We start from the raw sequence: 23057 nt of genomic DNA, 5'->3' as shown, positions 1-23057 counted from the left end.
AACTGGCCTCAGGCTGTTTCCATCTATTGTTTGAGTTGCCTGCACACTTCTGGGAAATGTAATGTTATGAAACAACAGATTCATTGGGTGGGAGGCTTCATGTGTGAAGTTATTGCTCCAGAAATCATTCCTTCACTGTGCTGTTTCCTGGCTGGTGTATGCTATTCCACTTTGCAAAGAATGAGCTCAGCAACCGACTTCCAAATGAGAAGGTAATATTCAATGAGCAGAACACGCTAAGTATCTTGATGAGAGGGCTGAAAATAAATGTGATCTTATGATATTATAATACCCTTCATGTTTTCACTGACAGATTGCCATGATTTGGTAAGTACACAATAGCTCCTAGCATCACTCAGTTTCTTCCCTTTCTCATAACATCGTGAGGGAAGCATATTTAATGGGATCCTCTGTATACTGAAGTCTCTACAGAAAACTGCTCTCAGCTGGTATAATTCACTGTTTAGGGTCTCTTCTCACCAAATTCTTGAGCCTTGTGAGCAATTATCTTCAGCATAGAGCATCAGATTGCTCTGGTTTGTGACAGCAACTACAGGTGAGTGATTAAATCTGTACGTATTGGCTTGTGATAGACAATGCATCCAAGAGAGCTAACTGCTCCTTTTTGCACAACATGGCCCAGAAAAATATCTGACTCTTAATCTCCATCTCTACTGTCAACTTAATATGGATATGGACAAGTTCAATTCACCCTTATTAATTACAGGGATAAGACTTCAAGAGCCTGTGGAAAATCTGAACAGCAAATGCTAACTCAGCAACAGATGGAAACCAACAGCAGATAAATGTGAGTACTGTCTTATGATCACTACTAGTTGACATTCTTTAAGTAGCATAACTGATCAAATGAAGGGAGAATGTACCAATACATAATCACTCTCAGGTGCACTGTTTAACAACGTGTCAAATCATCTGTCGACCGTGGCACTATATACTGCAAAAAATCATATGATTTCATCATTTTATCTTGTACAGTATACAGGACATAACATAAACACTGACATCTGTTCAAAGTGTTTAATATATTTCATGGAACAGTAACATAACTGTAATCAAAACTGAATACTCCAATAGTTATTAAAACACACACACTGATATTAGCTTTTGTATTTATGGTAGTACAGAAAATTAATTTAATAGGTACTTACACATGATTCACTACACTAAGACACACTCCAAATATCATGTGAAGAACTCCAAATATTATAGATAACTTCATTTTATATGAGTTCAGGTACATGATCTTGTTTGCTTCAGCCAGCTAAAGACAGAAAACACTAAACTGAAATTTGTGCACATATTTTAAAATATTATTAATGAAAAGCAGAAAACAGGTATCAAAATAGGGTGAATAGCACAATAATATTTGGATTTGCAAAACCTAAAGACTGTAAGCATTGAATAACAAAACTGACATCAGTTATTATCACTCACAAAATAAATTACTAACCAATCTAAAAAAACAAAGATTATCTTCCATTATGAAAAAATAGTCAAAGGATGCCACAACAGTACTATGTGACCCGTAGGAGAATAGTGTTATAGTGTAGCAAGGGAAACCTCAGGAGTTTGTGTGTTTGAAGTCAATTTACTGTTTTAGTAAACACCTAATGCAGCTATTAAGAATAGCTTTTCTGGTTTATTCATGTGAATAACATACTAAACAGTTGTCCCTTTACTAACCAACTCTGAATCTCAAGTGAGTAGTTTACAAATTATTTCATAACAATGTGTACAAAAAAGAGACTGGGTGGGGGACCTTAGATTTTTGTTTACTCTTCCAGTCTTTCACATTTTTAATCAAATTATTATAAAGTTGTTGCATATGTTGAACCAGACAGACATAAAAAGTGTCCTACTGGTGTAAAATGCAGCAATTACCTTCTGTAACACAAAAAAGTTTTTAAATGATTAGCTGCAAGAAACTTAACTAATTCATTTGGTAACAAGGGGTTTTGGGGAGTGAAGTGTTCAAATTTTAATTTTTTCCCCAGTGGTACTGGTTTTGAGGGAGAATACGTAAAAAGGGGTATTACACCAATGATAAGTATAACACACGGTGAGATATAATATACAGGGAGGAAACTTGAAAATTTTTAGGTGTCCATATTGAAGAGAATATACCTGGAAAAAGCACATTCTGTAATTCCTAAAACACTTTAGTTCAGCCACATTTGCACTTAGGATAAATGCAAATCATGGGGGGAAGGGGGGGGGGGAGAGAGAGAGAAATAGTAAGCTTCCATATTTTTGTATGTTTTCATTCAATAATTTCATATGGAACAATTTTCTGGGGTAAATTATCTTTAAGAAAGAAAGCTCAAGAACAGAATATTATGTGATGATCATTAGTGATCATCTTGTAGACATCTGTTTAAGGAGTTGGGCAGTCCAACTATTGCCTCACAGTATATTTATTCCCTCAAGACATTTTTTGTAAATTGTCTGTTGCAGTTCAAAAGCAACGCTGATGTATATAATTACAATACTAAAAGGAAAAATGACATTCATTACTCCACATTGAGGTTGTCTCTTGCACTAAACAGTGGTTCACAATGGTGCAGCCAAAATTCTTGATGACTTATCAAGGGACATAAAATGTTTGACAGACAGGAAAATAAAATTTGAAGAAGTTCCTCCTTGACATCTCCGTCTATTGTGTAGAACTTCCATTATTGTAAAATGTGGTGGGCAGGAATTACCAACTCACATCTGTATGTTTTTTTAATAAACTTATAAATGTTCAGCATGTAGCCTTGTTTACAAATTAATTTGTGATGTGAGTGTAAAATGACTCATTCCATAGCATGACGATTTATCATGCAAAATGATCCATGGAATGTGAAACTAACTGACTAAGAATGAGAATAAGCCTGACAAGGATGGCTTTGGATATGGAATTGCTTGAAAATTAAGGTCCTAAACACCACGGAATTTGGTAGGAGGCATTGTCGTTGCACAGGTGAGATGCAAGGGAAGTGCTCTATTAATTTTGCATTTATAAGTGATTAAGTTGCAAGTCTTTTGCAGCAGATGCAGAGCATGAACAACAGCTTTTGAAGAACATAAAACTTCACATTGTAGATTAAGGTGTGTCATCAAAGATCTCCGTATCTTCGGCAAAGTACAACAATGGTTGAAACACATCTGCATCACGATTGTCTGTCTGTGTAATATAAGTCTAATGAGGATCAGAGGCTAATAATACTGAAACAACTGCTGGTCACCGCATAACACTGACTGAAAATTCTCTCTCTCTCTCTCTCTCTCTCTCTCTCACACACACACACACACACACACACACACACACACACACACACACACACACACACACACTCTCTCTCTACTGATTTGAAATCATGTCGCAGCACCGAGCGAGGTGTTTAGGGCTCTGGAATCGCATTCGGAAAGACGACGATTCAAACCCACATCCGGACATCCTGATTTAGGTTTTCACTGGTTTCCCTAAACTACTTCAGGCAAATGATGGGACAGTTCCTTTGAAAGGGCATGGCTGACTTCCTTCCCCACACTCCTCTAATCCGATGAGACCAATGACCTCTACATTTGATGCCCTCTCCCAAATCAACCAACCAATCATGTCCCAGCATTATGTACTTTACTTGCAATCTCTCTGAATCCAAGTTTCTTTTTTTTTTTTTTTTTTTTGTGAAAAGAAATTTTTAAAAAGCAACAAATACTTATACTAGGGGTAAACAGATAGTCACATTTGAATGATGTGAAGTAAAATTTCATGAGTATGTTTGTGATCTTAATGTCAATTTCCACCATAAAGAGTTATTAAAATATGTATTTTTTTTAAATGTGTGTTATGTATCTTTATATTTTTGACATGTTCTAGAGCCTTGAGGACTTCCTAACCATGAATCCATGGAACAAAAAGTATATCTATCTACTTGGAATGTGCAGCATTGGACAAGAAATATTTACTGCTTTAAATGTCATGTGGATCCCAAAAGTACAGTGTTATCATTACCATTAAACATAAAAATATTCATACATATGTATAACTTCTGCAACCTCACCTGCCAAGCAGGATCCATTCCTAGTGGGTATATCGAATCACCATAATCATTTTTGGGACTTAGCTGAAGTTCATGATTTGCTCTGAGAGTTGATTCATCATAAGACACATTCCAATTACTACCAAAAATATTAACTGATTTGGAGAAGAAATCATTGTAGATTAACCCAGTGTACATTGAAAATGTACCCATTAGAAGTATGATGTAACGACCAGCAAAAAAGATGTTCCAAATCTGCAACAGAAGAATGATGGTTACATTAAAGACTCACAAATGAGAAAACAATGATTGAACCTGTGCCTTCATCTATAATTTTTTTTGTTAAAATACACCAAGTGCTTGACATTTCAATACGGATGAAAACACAGACCAACATCTTTGACTGTTGTCCCATGGGTTCATGATTTGAATACTGGCACTGCCAAAATAAAAGGGAGAGAAGACAATTTCTCTTAGTGTTATTATGCTGAAGTAAAAGTTATGCAGTTTTTTTTTAAAAAAACTATCTGTATATTAGTGCTTTTGTAATATACTGTGACTCAATTAAAATTCATTCTTCATGGCCGTCATGAACCATCATGGTGTCTGTTCCTCAAATAGTAACCATGCTATGCATATGATCTTTGTGATTCACACTGATCTCTCTTTCTAGGTTTAGATTAAAGAAAGTCTGTTCCAGTTTCACCATCTTGTTCTCCGTCTCCCCACATGTATGTGTATGAGCAAAGCTCATGACAAGCCCTTGGAACAATTTCAGTCAAGTTTGGTACACACGTTAGCTACAATCTGGAAAGAAATACTGCAGGTGTAAGAACCACCAGCCTTCTATTGGGGTGAGTGGTCTAATGTGGGGAGAGAAGGGAGGATGAAGAGATGGGCAGGCAGGAAGAGGGAAGGAGGATATAGGCACAGATAGGAGGGGGAGGAGGAGGAAGTGGACATAGATAGGGGAGGGAGAAATGGATAGAGGGGAGCTGAGGAGATGGACAGAGACAAGGAGAGGAAGAGAGAGGCAGAGAGATGGGGCAGGAGCAGACGAACAGACAGGGGGAAGGAGGGAATGGCAGGGAAAGGGGGGAGAAGGAAATGGGCAAGAAAGGAACAGGTAGAGATGGGCAGAGAGAGAGGAGAGAGAAGGAGATGAACAGGGGGACAGGGAAAGGAGATGGACAAAGAGAGGGAAGGAGGAGAGGGAATTAGAGGGGGAGGAGGAATTGGACAGATGGGGGAGGACTGGCTTGACAGAGAGATGGGGGAGGAGGAGATGAAAACAGAGAGGACGGAGGAGGAGATGGAAAGAGAGAGGAGGGAGGATGAGAAGGACCAATAGAAGATTGTAATGAGTAAATACCTGGGAAAAGCTGGGTTTATTAGCTAGTTAATTCATAAAATGAATAAGATGCAAAGATACGAAACAATATCAGTTCAATCTGTTCCCATAGGCTGGTCAGTAAATATTTAATTTTAACTCAAGTTTTCAAACTTCTTGTACAATGGAACTTCTTGGCAGATTAAAACTGTGTGCTGGACCGAGATTTGAGCTCGAGACCTTTGCCTTTTGTGGGCAAGTGCTCTACCATCTGAGCTACCGAAGCACAACTCACGCCTGTCCTCACAGCTTCACTTCTGCCAGTACCTCGTCTCCTACCTTCCAAACTTTACAGAAGCTCTCCTGCGGACCTTGCAGAACTAGCACTCCTGAAAGAAAGGATATTGAGGAGACTTGGCTTAGCCACAGCCTGGGGGATGTTTCCAGAATGAGACTTTCACTCTGCAGAGGTACTGGCAGAAGTGAAGCTGTGAGGACGGGTCGTGAGTCGTGCTTGGGTAGCTCAGTTGGTAGAGCACTTGCCCGTGAAAGGCAAAGGTCCAGAGTTCGAGTCTCGGTGCGACATAGTTTTAATCTGCCAGAAAGTTTCGTTTTTGTACAATATCTTTAAAAAATAAGCATGTTTTGTGTATGCTCCACTTAACTCAACGTTGATGGGATGTTATTTAAATATTTTGGAAATCCACTTACATGAACTGTAAGCCACATTTACCAGTCAGAATGCTGTTCTTTGCTCCCACAAAATTTTGCTGTTGGCCTAATCTGCTACTGGTCCCCAGGCCCAAAATATTATTTAATAGTACACTTTTGGTTGTCTAGTTGAGTGTACAGTTCCCTTTTCCTGGACATTACTTCTATGACTGATTTAGATTGTTCCATCACATATTTTGAACCATGGCCTTAGGTGTACTTATGCACTTCCTGGACTCCTACCACACTATGAGCAAACATTGGTGTGCATTGCTATTTTTATCAGTATGTAATTGCTTTCCACTGCTGACACTAGTAATTTGTACAGCATTTAGCCCCTCATCATTTCCAAGTCCAACGGATACTATGGCCTTTAAAACCTGATAAACTGATACAGGGGAACAAGTCATGTATGAACTGAAACCTCCACTTCAGTTTATAGGTGTTTTCGACTACTCTATTTTGATGCAGCAGTTAAAAATATTTTTTCATAAGCAAATCTCATGACCACCTAATTGTTAGTTAGCTTTCTACTCACACGTAGATTATCATCAGAGAGATTATATTACAAACTGGTCAGAGAGATTATATTACAAATTGGCAATGTAATTAGGTGGAAAAATCGAACTTGACTTACGATAACTTGTTTGCGAAGTCAACTTTCAGTTTACGACTCATCTTTGAAATGTAGAGGCAATATTTCAATCCATAAGTCTATGAATGGAAAAACTTTGGCACATTTTACTTCTATAATTACAAGTAAAAACTAAATGTGTGTTCTCATGTGCCACTGAATCATAAATTATTCAATTTCCACCTGCAGACACTTCACGCAGACCTTCCTGGAACACTCCAAACAAATCAGAACAACACACTGTTGACACAGATATTTTGTTTTCGTCTTCAGATGAGGAAGGCAAAAGGCACACTTTTTCAATTTTCAGATTCTTCTTTCATTGTCTAAGGCTGATCTTGTAAGTGAAGTATTCTTCTGGTGATGACACTCAACTCTCGTGCCAAGTGTCAATAGAAATTCTATGCTTCAGATGAGGTTCAACTAGGTCTCTTGCTAGTCTTCATGAAGCTCAATCTCGTCATTACTTCTGCCATTGTTTATGCTTGATGCACCACATAACAATTTACACTGCAAGCAACAGCCACTAATGTGAAGAACATGGCCAAAGGCCATCTTCTTGTCTGGCGACTTGAATAAGCTGCACACCTTTGGTGGAGACATTCCACACCACCTTTTGTTGTGTTATAAAATAGGATGATCTCAAGTTTTCCTGATTCAGGATCATTGTTTACTGAATGGGGCATAGAAGAGATAAGTATTGCAACTCTAGACTTCTTGGGCATGAAGGAAACCAGAGTCATATCTTCTGTAAAACCATAAACAGATGTCTTCACACCATGTTTCTTATTAGGTAAGAAGTTCTGTGGGGTCTCCTTTTTATTCTTTTTCAGTGTACCAATGTATGTGAGCCCTTTTTTGGAAAGTTCATTGACTAGTTCTACTGATGAGTACCAGATGGGACCTGTAACATTCCTCCTTGTGCTTTCCGTGGGTTTCATCAATTGAAGAACAGCCTGTGTGGGAACACTGTGAGCTTTCTCATGGCTGGGAAGGGTGTGACCATTGCTGCCTTTTCCAAAATAAATGTATGCGTTGCGCAAGTAATTTGCACGAGCGTCAGTCAAACACTGAACGTTCATGCCATACTTTGCTGGATTGTTTGGCATACCATTCTAAACCCACACCTTCCATAAAAAAGAACAAGCATTTCATCAACACACACTTTTGCACCTACAGTTTAGCGAAGTTGGGTTTTCGATGAAACGCAGAAAGATTTGTGAAATTGCTGCTGATTTGTCTATTTTCTTTCTTTCCTCCCAGAATGCAGACAATAAAAACATAAATCTTTCTTTGCTAACAATGCATCTGAAAACATCTCTGCCTGTTCCATAGGTTGCAAACAAGCTGTAAACAGACTCGTTCCCCGACTTGAAAATGGCTGAATACACTAGCAGACCAATTGGAGCCTTCAATTCAATTACATCAACATTTTGTAGATAGGATAAGGGATTATTAGCATACTGTGCTCTAAGCTTAGATATTTTCCGATTTGTCCATCGAATGTTTTGATCTAGAATGTCTGCTGTAAAGAATAGTTTCCATACCCCCAAATCAGCAGGAATTTCTCTAAGACCTTTTACTATCTGTCACAGTCCAGGAAGCTACAAGACAATGTTGTGTTGCCTTGTTCCTACTTTAGCTGGTGGCTGCTTTTTTCTGCATTGAAAACATCTGTGCTTACCGAAGAAGTAAGCTCCATTGTCATCAGCTGTCACATCTTCTTCACTTTCAGTTTCCAGCTCTGAATTAGTGTTGTGATCACTAAATATCTCAAAATCATTGTCATTATCACTGTCATCAAAGTCTTCATCCAAAGATTCATTGGGGCAATCTTGAACATCCACATCTGTCTCGCATAACATACATTGCATAGAATGTCCAGCTTTCCCTGCCATGAAGAAACACTAGCATGCAACAAAAATGCAGCACGCAAACACTATGGTACATTGAGAGACCTCTCAAGGCTAATAATTACGAAACTAAGAGCAGCAACATTGCAAGAATGCTGGTGTGTGTAGCTTGTCAGCCAATAGGAAGGTACACATAAGAGTCCATTTGGCTTTGCAAGGGTGTGAGAAATATCTCAACACAAAAATTTGTAGTGGTCTAAGAGACGGTCAATAGTAGTTGAGGGTTAAGGCAAAAATGAAAATCCAAATCCTCTTTATTTGGACCATGTCCATTGTTTTGTACCACAGAGGTAGATAAGTACTGTAGAAACATGAAAAACAATCATTTTCACAGCATCGAGTACATCATACAAATGCTGCACTTTTACATTTGCTACTGTACCATTATAATATGAACCCAACAGTACTAATCTGGAGCCAAGCTGTGGGATTTGGCCTGAGAAGTGACAAGACTGTTAAGCTGCCAGACATACTGGAACTAACGCACGCAGCTTTCCCACACGGCACTGCCGAATGCTGGCAGGGATATAGCACTGCTCGTCATAAAAGACGAAGAGAAAATGCTGCATGTGGTTGGCTTCGTGGATTATGTTGTTGATAGGCTTGTTATCAACATAGCAGGTGACACTTCCAGAACTGAAATGTGTTTCTCAGATTCGGATAAAGAAGGAGGTAAGAGATTACCAGACGACTGACTGTAAGTAATACCTTCAGTGGCTTCAGTTTTAACTATATGGTGAAATACTTCAATACTCTCTTATGTTACACACAGCTTATGCAGAAAAATTACCCTGTGGTTAAGTCAGGATTTATCATCATTCTTATTTTTAATTACAATAGTAATTTAGCTAAAAATGATAATATGTTGCGGTTTTTGTTTAGTCATCTAAGGAGCGTATTATGGGAGATTTGCAGTGTATTATTTCATTCTGCTTAAAGATTAAATGACATTCGAAGCTTTATTGCTCCTCTGCTCGTCTCTCTTTACGTGAGAACTGCAGCTGGCCATGTCACTGCAGACTAGCTGTACCAGCTGACCGGCCAGTGCTGTCCAAGTTAAATGCGCCGGTAAAGCTGTTGTCCGGTATTATCCCTAAGTCAACGTGCGTGTAACGCACAGCACAAAACGTACCCTTATTATCATACTTGATGGTACTTGAGACAGCTTGGCTCAAATGGCTCTGAGCACTATGGGACTTAACATCTATGGTCATCAGTCCCCTGAGACAGCTTGGCTGCAGTCCCACGTGAATGAATACATAGTGCAATGTTTACACCAGGTTTATTCTTATGATGAATGGATTATAACTCGCATATAGACAACAAAATGTTTCTACCGCCACCTCATAGTGCAATTAAGAGTCTATGCTGTGAGCACCTAGGCTATTACTTACAGAATGGAAAGAAGACAAGATCATTAAGACTTTGTGAATAGAAACTGAGCCATCAATCCAGATGGACACCTTAAAATATTACTTTTAACAATCTCCCAGCTGACACAAGCATTTATAACAGGAAGTCACTGAGATGTAATTTGAAAAAAAGACTGACATTAAGTTGTTAGAAACACAAGTACTTGCTTAAGAAATACGTGAGTTCATAAATAGTTTGCCATAAGAATCCAGATGTGCTTTATTTTACAAATTATTTGTCCAGTAAGTTAATGAAGCTAATTAATCTTTGTAAGTGAACTATAGATGCATCATTTTTCTTTGTAACATACCTCATTAGTACTCTTCTGTTTCATATGTTTCTTCTCTGTTAAAACCATATACAGTCCAAATGCAAACATGATAAGGCCATGTCCAGCATCACCAAACATTATGGCAAACAGGAATGGAAAAGTGATGATTGTGTATAAAGCTGTAAACAATATTTCAGTTAGTTTAAGTTCCTGCAGAGTGTGTCTAGTGGATATTGTGTCTCCTAGAAGGTGAGAAAACTGTAATACAAATACATGTACATGACATAATCTTGACAATAAATTGTGACCAAACAGCAAACTTACTTCGCGGCTACATAAGTATGAAAGAAAATTTTAATTTTAGTTTGTCATGTATCTGGTCATCTACCTATTTTCTGTTTGTATTGATTTCAGATCTCCAGCTGGGTGAACTGATGAAACTTGATGAAATACAATATTTCAACGGTGTATCTTACGGTCAACTTCAGGTGATATCTATGCAATGAGTGTGAAAATGAGAATAATAAGACAATGGCATACCTGCTATATGCCAGCAAAGTATTAAATAAAACTGGCAGAATAATATGCTTGGTGTAACAATGAATGGATTTTCAATCCACCTCCAAAAATGAAGGTGCTATTAGGTAGGGTAAAATATAACTTTGGGCTGTTGACTGTATCCCATGTAACTGTGGTAAGGTTTAAATTGTGATAACTGTGCAGAAGAAGAAGAAGAAGAAAGGTGTTGGAGCACAGGAGTTGCAATGAACTAAACCACACAAAAAATCTCTGGTTGCATAATATCTATAGGGCATTCCATGACATATGAGCAAATGAAAGTGCTAAGACAAACCTTGTCATTTTGGGATACAAGTGGCTGATGGCATGATCAATAAGGACAGTGGCTTCACTCTCAGTAAAGTGTGGGAAACAGCACTCAGTCATCTGAAGTCACAATGTCACCTGAGAGTGAGTTCCTTGCCTGTCAATGGCAGCAGACTCACTGAAAGATTGGAGTCTATGCCCAACCTCAGGTGATCGTGGCACCCCACCAACACCTACATGCTGTGATGTGCAGCCAGACTTTGGGGAGAGGTCTGGGGAGGGATAAGAGCATAAGAAAGGAAACACTCATTTTACATGTATTGCCTGAAGATGACAGCAGAATACACAGCTGAAATGCAGTATTTTGTCAGTGACTGCAGCTGGCTGGACACCTGAAATCAATGCACATGATTCACTGGGAAAGCTTAAGGTCACTTACTTACTTGCTTTTTATCTAAGTTAGTGGTGAACACCTTTCAAGAAAGAGACAAAAATTCTAGGACTTTTCATTGTTGATAAACAGTAGTTAGCACGACTCTGCACAATGCCAAAGTTATTTATCTATACAAATTTAAACTGCATGGGTAAAGCACAGACTGTGATTTGTCAAATGAACAATATGATACTTACATACAAATCACATTAAACTTGTGTATTTCATTTTTGTAGCTAATCTTTAAATTCTTATGTTGCTTCATAGAATTATGTTAATGGTTTATAATTATACTCATTTTTCTGTAATTTTTCTTTTATTTACATTCATTAGTCTTGTTACAACATTAAGTCAAGCACCTGCATGCCAGTCAGGAACGACAAAGCAGAGAAGGCTGAGAGAAGGGGACAACCAATCGCACGCTGTCCGACCCCCTTCCAGGATGACAACGCTACTGCAGCGGCCCCTATGTGATGAGGACATAAGCGCCACGACCAACTGGTGATGGCCCATTTCAATAGTAGCTTCAAGATTAGTGACTTGGATAGAAGCGTCAATGCTAGTCACTTCACTTGTACAGTCTATGTATCACAAACTTGCGATTATCTATACTTAGGAAGATTGATTATTTTGTTATGTCACACTTCTCTTGCTACACATCTGTGTAATTGCAAAAGTTAAGTACTGTAATTTTCTTTTTATAATAAAACTCATTAATACAACTTGTTTAATTGTTTGTCTGGCGAACCGAGTATGCAGGCTTTCTAGACACTACAAGTCTATAGATGAAATAATAAACCAGATGAACTGGTAACAGGGATATATATAAGATACTGAAATGTTAAAACTAAATAAGTCTTGAAACTTTCATAAAAAGGCATTGGTTTCGGATTACTGGAAAGAAGATAATACTAATTATTATTCTGGTTCTTGTAGGTTTGTGTCAAAACCCAAAGTAAACAGAAAAAAATGTTTTACTATATTATGTGTGTAAACTCCAGTACTCCCATCATACAATGAAAAAGTCAATTAAAAAATCATACGAATTTAAAATGTTAAGTAAATTTTAATGGGAACCATGAAGGAAAATGACTTCAGTTATGGAACTGTAATTATATCTTACATCTTCACGAACAGGGGAATAGTTAGTGTATTGTTAAAATATTATAAATGGGGCAGAAGGGTGACTGCAGGAGTCAGTCAGTCAATCAGTACGAGTACTGTCCAAGTTTAGTTTGTCTTGTATGATCTTAGAAAATACAAAATGTATTACCTTTTGTTGATATTTTCATTGATATATTAAAAATTGATTATTTCTGTTGAAAGAATCACCTTGGGACTTCTGCAGCTAACGTAAATAAAATTTAAATATATCCACCAATTTTCAACACTGCTGATTCTAAATTTTCCTCTTCCAAAACCCAATTCATCATTTTGTAAAAATCATTGTATTATGATGTGGATATTGCTTATAACTGAACTGAAATTTTGACTTAATTCTCATCCATATTGTGAATACGAGCATTACACACTTTAACGGTGAAAATAGGTTCTTATACATTTCATCATCTTAAAACTTATTACCGTATTTACTCGAATTTAAGCCGCACTCGAATCTAAGCCGCACCTGAAAAATGAGACTCGAAATAGAGGAAAAAAAATTTTCCCGAATCTAAGCCACACCTGAAATCTGAGACTCGAAATTCAAGGGGAGAGAAAAGTTTTAGGCCGCACTTCCAAATCGAAACACACTTGGTCCATTGTAATATGAGACACAATTTAGGTTGAATGAATGACGATACAGCTGTAGTAGTTTGGTTCGAGTCGTAAGCTTAGCAGTTAAGCTTTACCAGGTAGCCGTTGTTATGCGTCAGGCGCTCCGTCCGTATTTATACGGGTACCCTTCCTTTTTCACGTGCTTCGTCTGGTTTGAATTGATTGCTTATTTTTCTTTGATCTGACAAGTGCAGTTCTCTTTGTTATAGGTGTTTCCGTCACTCAAAGCTGAAAATGCATTACTGTACTGTGTCCTGCATTGTTTGTCGCATTCTGAAAATGAGGGTTTATGGCCTGTCGCCGCTCGCGGCATGGCTTGCTTTTGTGCACGCTGCCGCCGCTTACAATTAAAAAAACAAAGAGAGGAATCGTCTCATTAGCGAAACAATGGCATGAGACTGCTATTCGTTGCTGCTTACACTGCTGCTTTCTTTGATATTGATCAACAAGAATCAAATAATAGACTGCGTATGATAGAAGATGTTCTGAACGAGAATTTAGCGAAAATTTTTTCCGTTTGAAAATCTTTGCAGACGCCTCTTTAGTACATAACATTGTGCACAGAAATTAGAGTCATCTTAGATTTAAAAATCTAGTCAATTGCCGTGCTTCATTTTTGACTGGATCACTATTAGGCATAAGAATAATACGAATATAAACATGACATGGTATGTATATTCTTCCGCGTCTGCTGCTGTCTCACTCAAGTTTCGTAGTTTATTAGGCGGACAGGATTTAAATGAGATAGCAGCAAACACGAAAGAATACATGGCAAAATGTTTATATTCGTATTATTCTTATGGTGAAGAGAATACTGCATGTGATTCACAATTCATAAAAGTTCCTATTAGCAACCATTTCTTCTCACAGTTAGGAAAAAATTCAGAAAGCAGAGTTGGCCATATTGACAAATATCCCAAACAGTCTTGCCAGTCGGATTTTCGTAGTACATTGAAATGCTGCTACGTTCGAAGAGGAACAATACGGAATTTGTATTTACTTCGTTGGATAATGTATGAAAATGCAGTGGTCGAAACTCGGGGCGGAGAAAAAAAAGCTCGTCTTCCACCTGTTTTTTATTTATTTACTGACGCAGAGGTTTTGGTGCCAGTATTTGTCTTTGTGCCTGCGAAGCATGCCTCATGCCTGCGTAGCGCTACATATATTCGACGACAGAAGTTAGTTGTGACGGCACCTACCAACATTTTTCAGAACTTCCGCTTACTTTGCACTCGATTCTAAGCCGCAGGCGGTTTTTTGGACTACAAAAACTGGAAAAAAAGTGCAGCTTAGATTCGAGTAAATACAGAATAGGTCTATTGATATTATTAAAACGAATTTTGCCACTCACCATATAGTTGAGATGCTGAGTCACAGTCACAGATAGGCATAACAAAAAGACTGTCGCAAATAAAGCTTTCAGATTGTAAGCAATGTGGCTACAGTTCCCCGAGACTTCAGTTGCGCGCGCGTGTGTGTGTGTGTGTGTGTGTGTGTGTGTGTGTGTGTTGTTTACAGGCCAGAAACTTTCTTTGTGAAAGTCTTTTTGTTGTGCCTATCTGCGACTCAGCATCTCTGCTATATGGTGAGTGGCAACTTTCCTTTTCATAACACTGTTACATTCCATCCTGGATTTTCCGTTGTTTAGTTGGTATACTGCAATGAAAAACTGTTTAGTGAAGAACTGAGTGTCCTGTTTTTACCATACACTGAATAAAACAATACAACAGCATGAGTAAGAGGCACATCATATAGTATAGTTTACTGAAACAATCTGTGACTATGTCAACAGTTAGAGAATTCAATTTACAGTTTTAGCTCTTCATTGTTTCACCATGTGATTAATCAAGCTGGGATCTCTCTACATCCGCTCTTGTTTTGCCATTTTCCTCCTTAAATTCACACATAATGAATGCCATACTAAAACACCAACACTTCCCCGCCTTTTGGAAGATGGCCAAGGTCCTGATGTTCAGGAAGCCGGGGAAAGACCACAGACTCCCACAAAATTACCGACCCATCAGCCTTCTGAGCTCGCTCAGTAAGATTGTTGAGAAGGTGATTCTCAAATGCATCACTAGGCACTGCATAACAAATGACACCCTGAGACCGGAGCAATTCGGCTTCAGGAATCACCACTCCACAACACAACAACTCCTACGGGTCGTTGAACATATACCATATGGCTTCAACATAAACAAAGCTACAGGGGTGGTGTTCCTGGACATCAAAAAGACTTTCAACCGTCTATGGCACAACGGCCTCACCCGCAAACTCAGCGATGTGGGATTCCCCGACGGGCTGCTGCGTCTAATACACACTTACCTCACAGACAGGAGTTTCAGCACTGACGTGCACGGAGTACAATCAACACGACATGGTATACAAGCGGGAGTACCCCAGGGAAGCATCCTAGGGCCCCTACTGTTTAACCTCTACATAAACCATCTCCCAACCACACACAACACAACGATGGCAATCTACGTGGATGACACAGCCATCCTTGCGCAAGATTGGAAACCATCAAACATTACGTCACACCTACAGACTGCACTCAGAGTGGCTGAGCCTTGGTTGGAGAAATGGCGTGTTAGAGTAAACATCGACAAGTGCGAAGCCATTCTGTTCACTAGAAGACCGAAGCAACTGTGCAAACACCGCTACTGCAGACCAATAACTCTACATGCACGCCCAATACGTTTCCGTGAGAAAGTCAAATACCTCGGTGTCTGGCTGGACCGGAAATTACTCTGGGGGGACCACATACAATACATGACCAACCGAACTAGCACGAGGCTCAAACAGCTCTATCCTATGCTCAACAGGCGTAGCACACTGAACAGAAGGGTGTCGAGGTCCATGTACATGACACTTATCCGACCCCTGATGACGTACGCAGCTCCTGTCTAGGGATACGCTGCGCCTACATGCCTGCGCCGTCTGCAGCTCATACAAAACAAAGCACTCAAAATCATAAGCAATGCTCCACAATACACATGCATCGCGGACCTTCACCGGGAATACCGACTTGAGACTCTCACGGAGGTAATCCACAAACTCACCACAAGACTATACAGAAACTCCAGACATTCACAGAACCCGTTTATTCTGAATATGGGGAACTACGACCACAACCATAGATGGAAACATAAAAGACCAAAAGACATACTTGTAAGGACATAACATCTATGGCCAAGCATATGCAAACATAACGGTACAGGCGAGCTCCTGTTAATCAGACGCCATTACTGGATATCCAGTTGAAATACACTGCCAAATAACTGGCACCACACAGGGAAGCCGTACCGTCTCCCACTACTGTATAACGATCTTGATTGTTCCAGGAATGTAGCAGTTGCAGCAACTGGGATACATCACCATCGCTTGTCACGGTAATGATGCATGATACCTATAGTAACAAATCCAACCTTGCATGAGCTATCGCAGCTAGTAAGCCACTACTGCTCTTACTACCCATCCCACTGTCGCAGAGGTTTTTTTTCCCACGGCACGAGCCATGCCACTTTTTTCCCTCTGCTCTTCAAATCGCTACCCTCACTCGCGTTTCGTCCACTATGTATCACCTGATGGACCGTGTTAATGCGTAGTCTTACCCAGATGCACGAATAACATCACAGCCCAGCATCCTGTGATCCACTTACTAGATAACTAACATGTTTACGGAGGTGACAGTAGAACTTTTGGTTTGGTCACCACGAAGGTGCGGGCGTGGAGGGGCCCCATCTCTATTTTTCCTTAAATTCATATTTTCATTTTTGCCTGATTACTTTTAACACGCATGAGTATATTTGCATTTTCCATAAAAGAGAAAGGTTGGCCCTCAGGCTTAAGTATGTAATTTTGTGCTTAGTTTTGTGTATGTAATCAGTTTACTAATTTATTTTGACTATTCCTAGTTAATATCTTTTGTTACAGGGTGAAATCAGTAATTGTTTAATGACTTAGAGTCTACTGTTGACTTACAGACAAATATAAATTCTATAATAATTATAAACATTTGGAAGAAGAACTGCTACAATTCTTAGAATATTTATTTGGCTCTATTCGAAAACATGTTATCAAAGCCAGTGCTTAATTAATTCCAAAATAATTACCAAATGTGTCAACAGTATTGTTTGTATACCTATATCTGTTAATTTCATTATTTAAACAAATAATTTGGCCTAACCTTTGTGGTAGAAGTACCTGTTCAAAAGGAGGAATTTTTCTATATATTCAGTTAATTGAATGAGTTATGTTTTAATTGTAATTTCTGTAACTTGAACATTGAACAATGTATAGTTTCAGCGCCTATTATTGTGAGGATATATAAATGGCCGAATTTTGGTCCAGCCAATTTTCAGACAGGAAGTCTGTATCAATTAGACTAATGCGACAATTGAACATTGGAATTAGTGTTACATAAATAGGCCGTGTGTTAAAACAATGACAGTGTCTGTTCAATTTATTTGAGAAATAGTGAACTGGGTGGTTTGGTATTTACTGTACCTACATGTTCAACAGCGAACTATTGTAGCAGTATGCTGATGTTTGCCTGCAAGACATTAATGAGGTTTATCACTTACCAATAGTGAACTAGCCATATAACTGTGTAATATTGGGGGGGGGGGGGGGGGGGTTGTGAACAGTGAAAGTAAAGAACTGTGATATGCAACTGTGCAACTGTCGGCTACTTCATTTACAGTAGTCAGTGTTGAACTTCCACCCCCCATTTTGCAGCTAGTATAACAACGCAGTAAGTCGACACCAAGAACTATCAACAAAGAAATGAAGCAGGTGAATGTCACAACCACACTAGACATGAGGCCAAGCTGAAACCTCTGCAATTCAAGGTTCACTTTGGCATTGGGTTGTCTAGTTTCTTAAGCACTTCAAACCTTTCCTCCACCCAGCTAACCCTTGCTGTTACAAAGATCATTATATTCTACAGCCAAAGGTTTTTGTTAATCATTTCACTTACATACATTGACATTTAACATTATTTTATTCCAGTGTGACACTTTCAGTGGATTTTATATAAGTGGTTTTCCTGAAGTGCTCATCTGTCAACTCACAGTTTATTTCACATATTTACTTACAATAATTATTTTGTTCCTCTGGTAATGCTTTGCCCACCTCTTCCTTTTCCCGCAATAAAATGTGCTAACAACATTTGGGGAGAACCAATAATTCCATATTAAAGTTTTCTTGGGCCATTTGGGCTCATTTCTTTCATGTGATAAGGAAGGAGGGGCAGTTTTCAAAATTAAGAACGTGACTGTTGTTGGTCTTAAAACAAAAATGAAATAGGAAGTTTACTTACAGTTTAAGCTTCTGGGCTGCCTTGCATGGTGTAAAAAGGGAGGAGAAGGAAAATGATGCTATGTACTGAGATTCACCCCACCAGATGTTGCTCTTACACAGTCTATGAACTAAACTGTTGGATAGAAATACAGTCTTCCTGTGCTCTTGGTTGCCCTGTCTCCCTTTTCACAATATTCCAAATTGTTTTAATTTTATTATCAGATGTGCTAATCTCAGACTTAAAGCACATACTTCTGGATTTTTTAATAACTTTTCTTAATACAGTGCAGTAGTTTTTATAGTTTCACTGTTTGGGGATCATTACTACTCCTAGCTATAAGATACATTTCCCTTTTCTGCTTACAAGATTTTTTATCCCTTTAGTAAGCCATGGCTTTTCACATGGTTTCTTACAATTTTATTTCACTATTTTCTTAGGGAAACTGTTTTCAAATATACTCACAAAGGTATCATGAAATAGATTAAATTTTAAATTAGCATCATGTTCCCTGTACACCTCATCCCAGTGTAACTGTTGGAAGCTTTCCCTAAAATTCTGAATTGTTTAATCATTAACTGAGCGCACTATTTTGGAGAACTGTTCTGCATTACTGTAGGGAGCTACATCCATATACTGTAACTAGCTGTGCATCATGATCAGACAGACCATTCTTAACAGGAAAAGTTTTTATTTGATTAAATTTATCTTGGCCTATGAAAACATTATCTATCTTTGTGCTGCTTTCCTGTACCAATATCAAATTGAAAGAACCAAGTAATACTTCAAGGTCAAGCTTTCTATTGGTCTCTTTCAGAAAATCTACATTGAAATCCCCACAAATAATAATTTGCTTTCCTCTGTCTGACAGACAGTACAACAAAGAATCCAAGTTTTCCAAAAATAGTTGAAAATTTCCCAATGGGGACTTATACATGGCCACGATTAAAAAATGCCATTATTTAGTTTAAGGTCACATGCACTTGCTTCTATATGTTGCTTCACGCAAAATTTTTCATTTTCCAAATTTTTCACACTATGACTGGTTTTAACTCTTCCTGTCTCACACTGCCTTATACAGAGAGCATCACATAAAATTTGCATTGCAAATATGGAAAGCGCTATTGATGAGTGGTTTTCACGGAAATGATTGGTAGTAAGGGGTTTGTATTGTTAGCCAACCAACAAATTGTAATACTGCTTAGAAAGTTACTCTTCATGCAAACATACACTTTTTTCAATGGAACAATGCCTATTAACATTAACAAGCTAATAAATTAGAATATCAGTAGTGTTTGTTACAGGATTCTAGTGCGAGTTGTTTACAAGCTACTGTATTTTGCAAAGTTCCCACACTGACTTGTACAATATCTGTGGTAGCACACATTAAAGAACAACACAAGAGTATACAATAGTTTTGAGGACTCTGACCAGTATCGAGATAACTTACAATCACAGGTTGTGTTCCAAATGACCACCAGCAATGGCAATACACACTTGCAGTGCGGAACTGCTGCACACATGCACACATACTAGTATTTCAGTGACAATGTCCAAGCACACTGCAGTAATAGATCACTGCATATTACCAGATGTAGTTGGTATTTCTTGTAAACAGAGTCTTTCAACTTTCCCCACAGAAAAAAGTCTACAGGTGTCAAATATGGGGAATGGGCTGGCCAAGGTACAGGTCCTCTGTATCCAACCAAACAATTTGGAAACAACTTGTGAAGACATGCTGTAGTACTTCATGCACTATTGGCTGGACAGCCATCATATTGCAACCCAGGTTCCTCCTCGTCTGCAGCGAAATGTTTTCTAGCATCCAAGGAAGGCAATCAGTTAGGAGGATGTGTGTTCAGTGTTCCGTCTATGAAAAACAGACCTATGAGCTGATGCTGTCCTATCCCACACACTTGTGGTTCACTAACCCACACCACTTGTTTAGACTCCACGGGCACTGATGTTCCACCTGGTGAAGCCAATATGGAGTGTCAACAGACCAATAGTGCATGTTTTGACGATTTATCTGGCCTCAATTGGTAAATGTGGTTTCATCACTAAATAAAAGAAAAGATACATCTGGAGAATCCTGTCTTAATGTCCACGTACAGAAGTTGACACAATCCTCATAATCATTTCCATTTAGCTCTTGATGGGGAGAGATGTGATAGGGATGCAACCTATGTTGGTGGGGGATGCGTGTTACATCTGCCTGGCTCCTACCACTTCCTCATGTGATTGTGCAGGAGCTAATGTGCGGATAAACGGCAACAGCAGCACGAACATAATTTCCCCCTCTTCTGTCATCACTTGTTTCCTCCTATTATGATGTCTAGGTGTTACACTACCACTTTCATGTAACTGGTTGAAGAGGTTGATAAATAACTGATGTCTTTTGGGATATCTTGCCACATACACTGTACAAGAATGAACTACATTCTTTTCCTACACTCTCCACACATAATGATGTCAGCTTTCTCCACACTGCTAAATCCCATTGTCCACTCACAACCTGCTCCTTGGACTGTCACACACTGACTAGCAAGTTGCAATGCACCCAAGGAACACACAAGCACATTGTAAGCAAACTAACACCATCTTACCCAGCAACTACACAGACTGAATGGCACAAACAAGTGTTGGTGTAGAAACTTTTCAAAAGACAATGCTTTGTAAATGACTCATACTAGAATCATACAACAAACATCACTGATATTCTAATTGACCCTACTTTCAGTGTGTTAATGTCAATAGGCATCGTTCCATTAAAAAAAAAAAAAAGTGTGTTTGCACAAAAAAATACACTTTCTAAGTACTATTACAATGTGGTTTTTGGCTAACAATATGAGCCCCTGAGTGCCAATCCATTCTGCGAAAACCGCACATGAACAGCACTTTGCATTTCTGCAATATTTGTGGTGCACATTTTAGATGATTCACCCTGTATATTTGAATAATACTTTTATTCATTTGTTGTTATTTAAGCTCTGACTGCATACACCAGCATGAAACACAGAAATAAAGATAAATGAAAATTTGGGTATCTGATAAGCAATCAACTTTCTAAAATTTGACACTTCTAAATAGGTAAAAGATTTTTCACGTCTCTTTTCATGACACAGTTTATGAGTGTGGCATTATGTTTTCAGTAATGAGCACAGTAAAAAGAAGTTCTCAAGACTTTCCTTGAAAATTCAGATACCTGAAATACATTTACAGTGCCATAGCGTGGAGTTCTGCCACCCAGTGTGAGCCCTGAATCAGCCTTCCCCCCCCCGCCCCCCCCTTTTTTCAACAAAAAAAGAGACACACATCTGACAACGTGTACCAATATTTGACAAGTGCTTATCAATATCATTGCAATTTATTTTCCTTGCATAATTTTTTGGGTGTCTTTTATTGTTTCTGTTGTGCTGAATAAACCATTTTAAATCATTTTTGGAGGTTATTTATGTGACTTATTTGTGCAAATTATCCATAACAGCAAATAAAACCCATCGTATGTTTACCACAGTTTCAGCAAAGAATATATACAAATTAATCTATTGATAAGTAAATAATTTGTAACATCTGAACACACAGTGAATGGGCTGTCACAGCAATGAATTATGCTGTTTTGATTTAAGTCTGGAGAGTACCTTTATATATGTTAGAGTCTACAATAATTCCTTGTCAGTAGGAGCTCAGCAGGCATTTCTACTGCCCATTACACAAGGTGCATCCAATCTGTATCTGGACAGACACGCTCCACTTCGTTGGCTTACCATTAGCTGACAGTCCGAATTCAGTTAAACCAAGATTTCTTGAATTCACAAGAATTTCACCACTCACAAGAACTTACCTTGATATATAAACTTTTCATTATGATAGGATGAAAATAATGATAATGAGTAGTCATGCCAGGAAGTGACACCAAGAAGGAAAGTACTGTGTGTGTGTGTGTGTGTGTGTGTGTGTGTGTGTGTGTGTGTGTGTGTGCGTGTAAGGGGGGGGGGGGGGTTAGTAGTAGCAGGAGACGGGAATGAGCCAACGGGAATCGTTACACTGAAGCTGATGCCAGTCAGTCTGTTACCACAGCACTTCTTGGCTAAAACATTTAATCTAAAATAAATGTTCTCCACATCAGAAATTTAGAAGACCTAATAAGAAACCCTTGCATTGTCTATAGTAAAGTATACATCCTGTGAGGTATGGGAAACATGTGGTACATTTTCTTTCTTTTTCATAGCTCTGATTTTCTACTGTGAGTGAGTATGTATTAAGCCAGACAAGCAGTAGGTTGTAGAGGTGTTAATTACCTGAAGAAGCCTTTTGACTGAGAAAACAGACTTTCCTTTACATAGGGCTAAAATCAATGGCATCATAGTTGTGATGAAATCTCCTTGTCCAGTAATTTAAAG

General features: G+C 38.6%; 1 protein-coding gene across 3 annotated transcripts in view; it reads right to left on the bottom strand.

Annotated features, from left to right (window-relative positions):
- Positions 1-23057, bottom strand: part of LOC124798206 (V-type proton ATPase 116 kDa subunit a 1) — a 660233-nt gene that overhangs the window by 56255 nt on the left and 580921 nt on the right. For all 3 annotated transcript variants that reach the window (XM_047261510.1, XM_047261508.1, XM_047261509.1), the window contains 3 exons: positions 10358-10497; positions 4068-4301; positions 1170-1282 (listed from right to left, as the gene is read on the bottom strand). In XM_047261510.1, the coding sequence (XP_047117466.1) occupies positions 1170-1282; positions 4068-4301; positions 10358-10497 (487 nt within the window). The remainder of the gene's footprint in view (positions 1-1169; positions 1283-4067; positions 4302-10357; positions 10498-23057) is intronic.

This window comes from Schistocerca piceifrons, chromosome 5, assembly GCF_021461385.2.
Source record: "Schistocerca piceifrons isolate TAMUIC-IGC-003096 chromosome 5, iqSchPice1.1, whole genome shotgun sequence".
Taxonomy (NCBI): domain Eukaryota; kingdom Metazoa; phylum Arthropoda; class Insecta; order Orthoptera; family Acrididae; genus Schistocerca; species Schistocerca piceifrons.
Note: the sequence above shows the minus strand (reverse complement) of the source record. Positions and strands in the feature narration are given on the sequence as shown.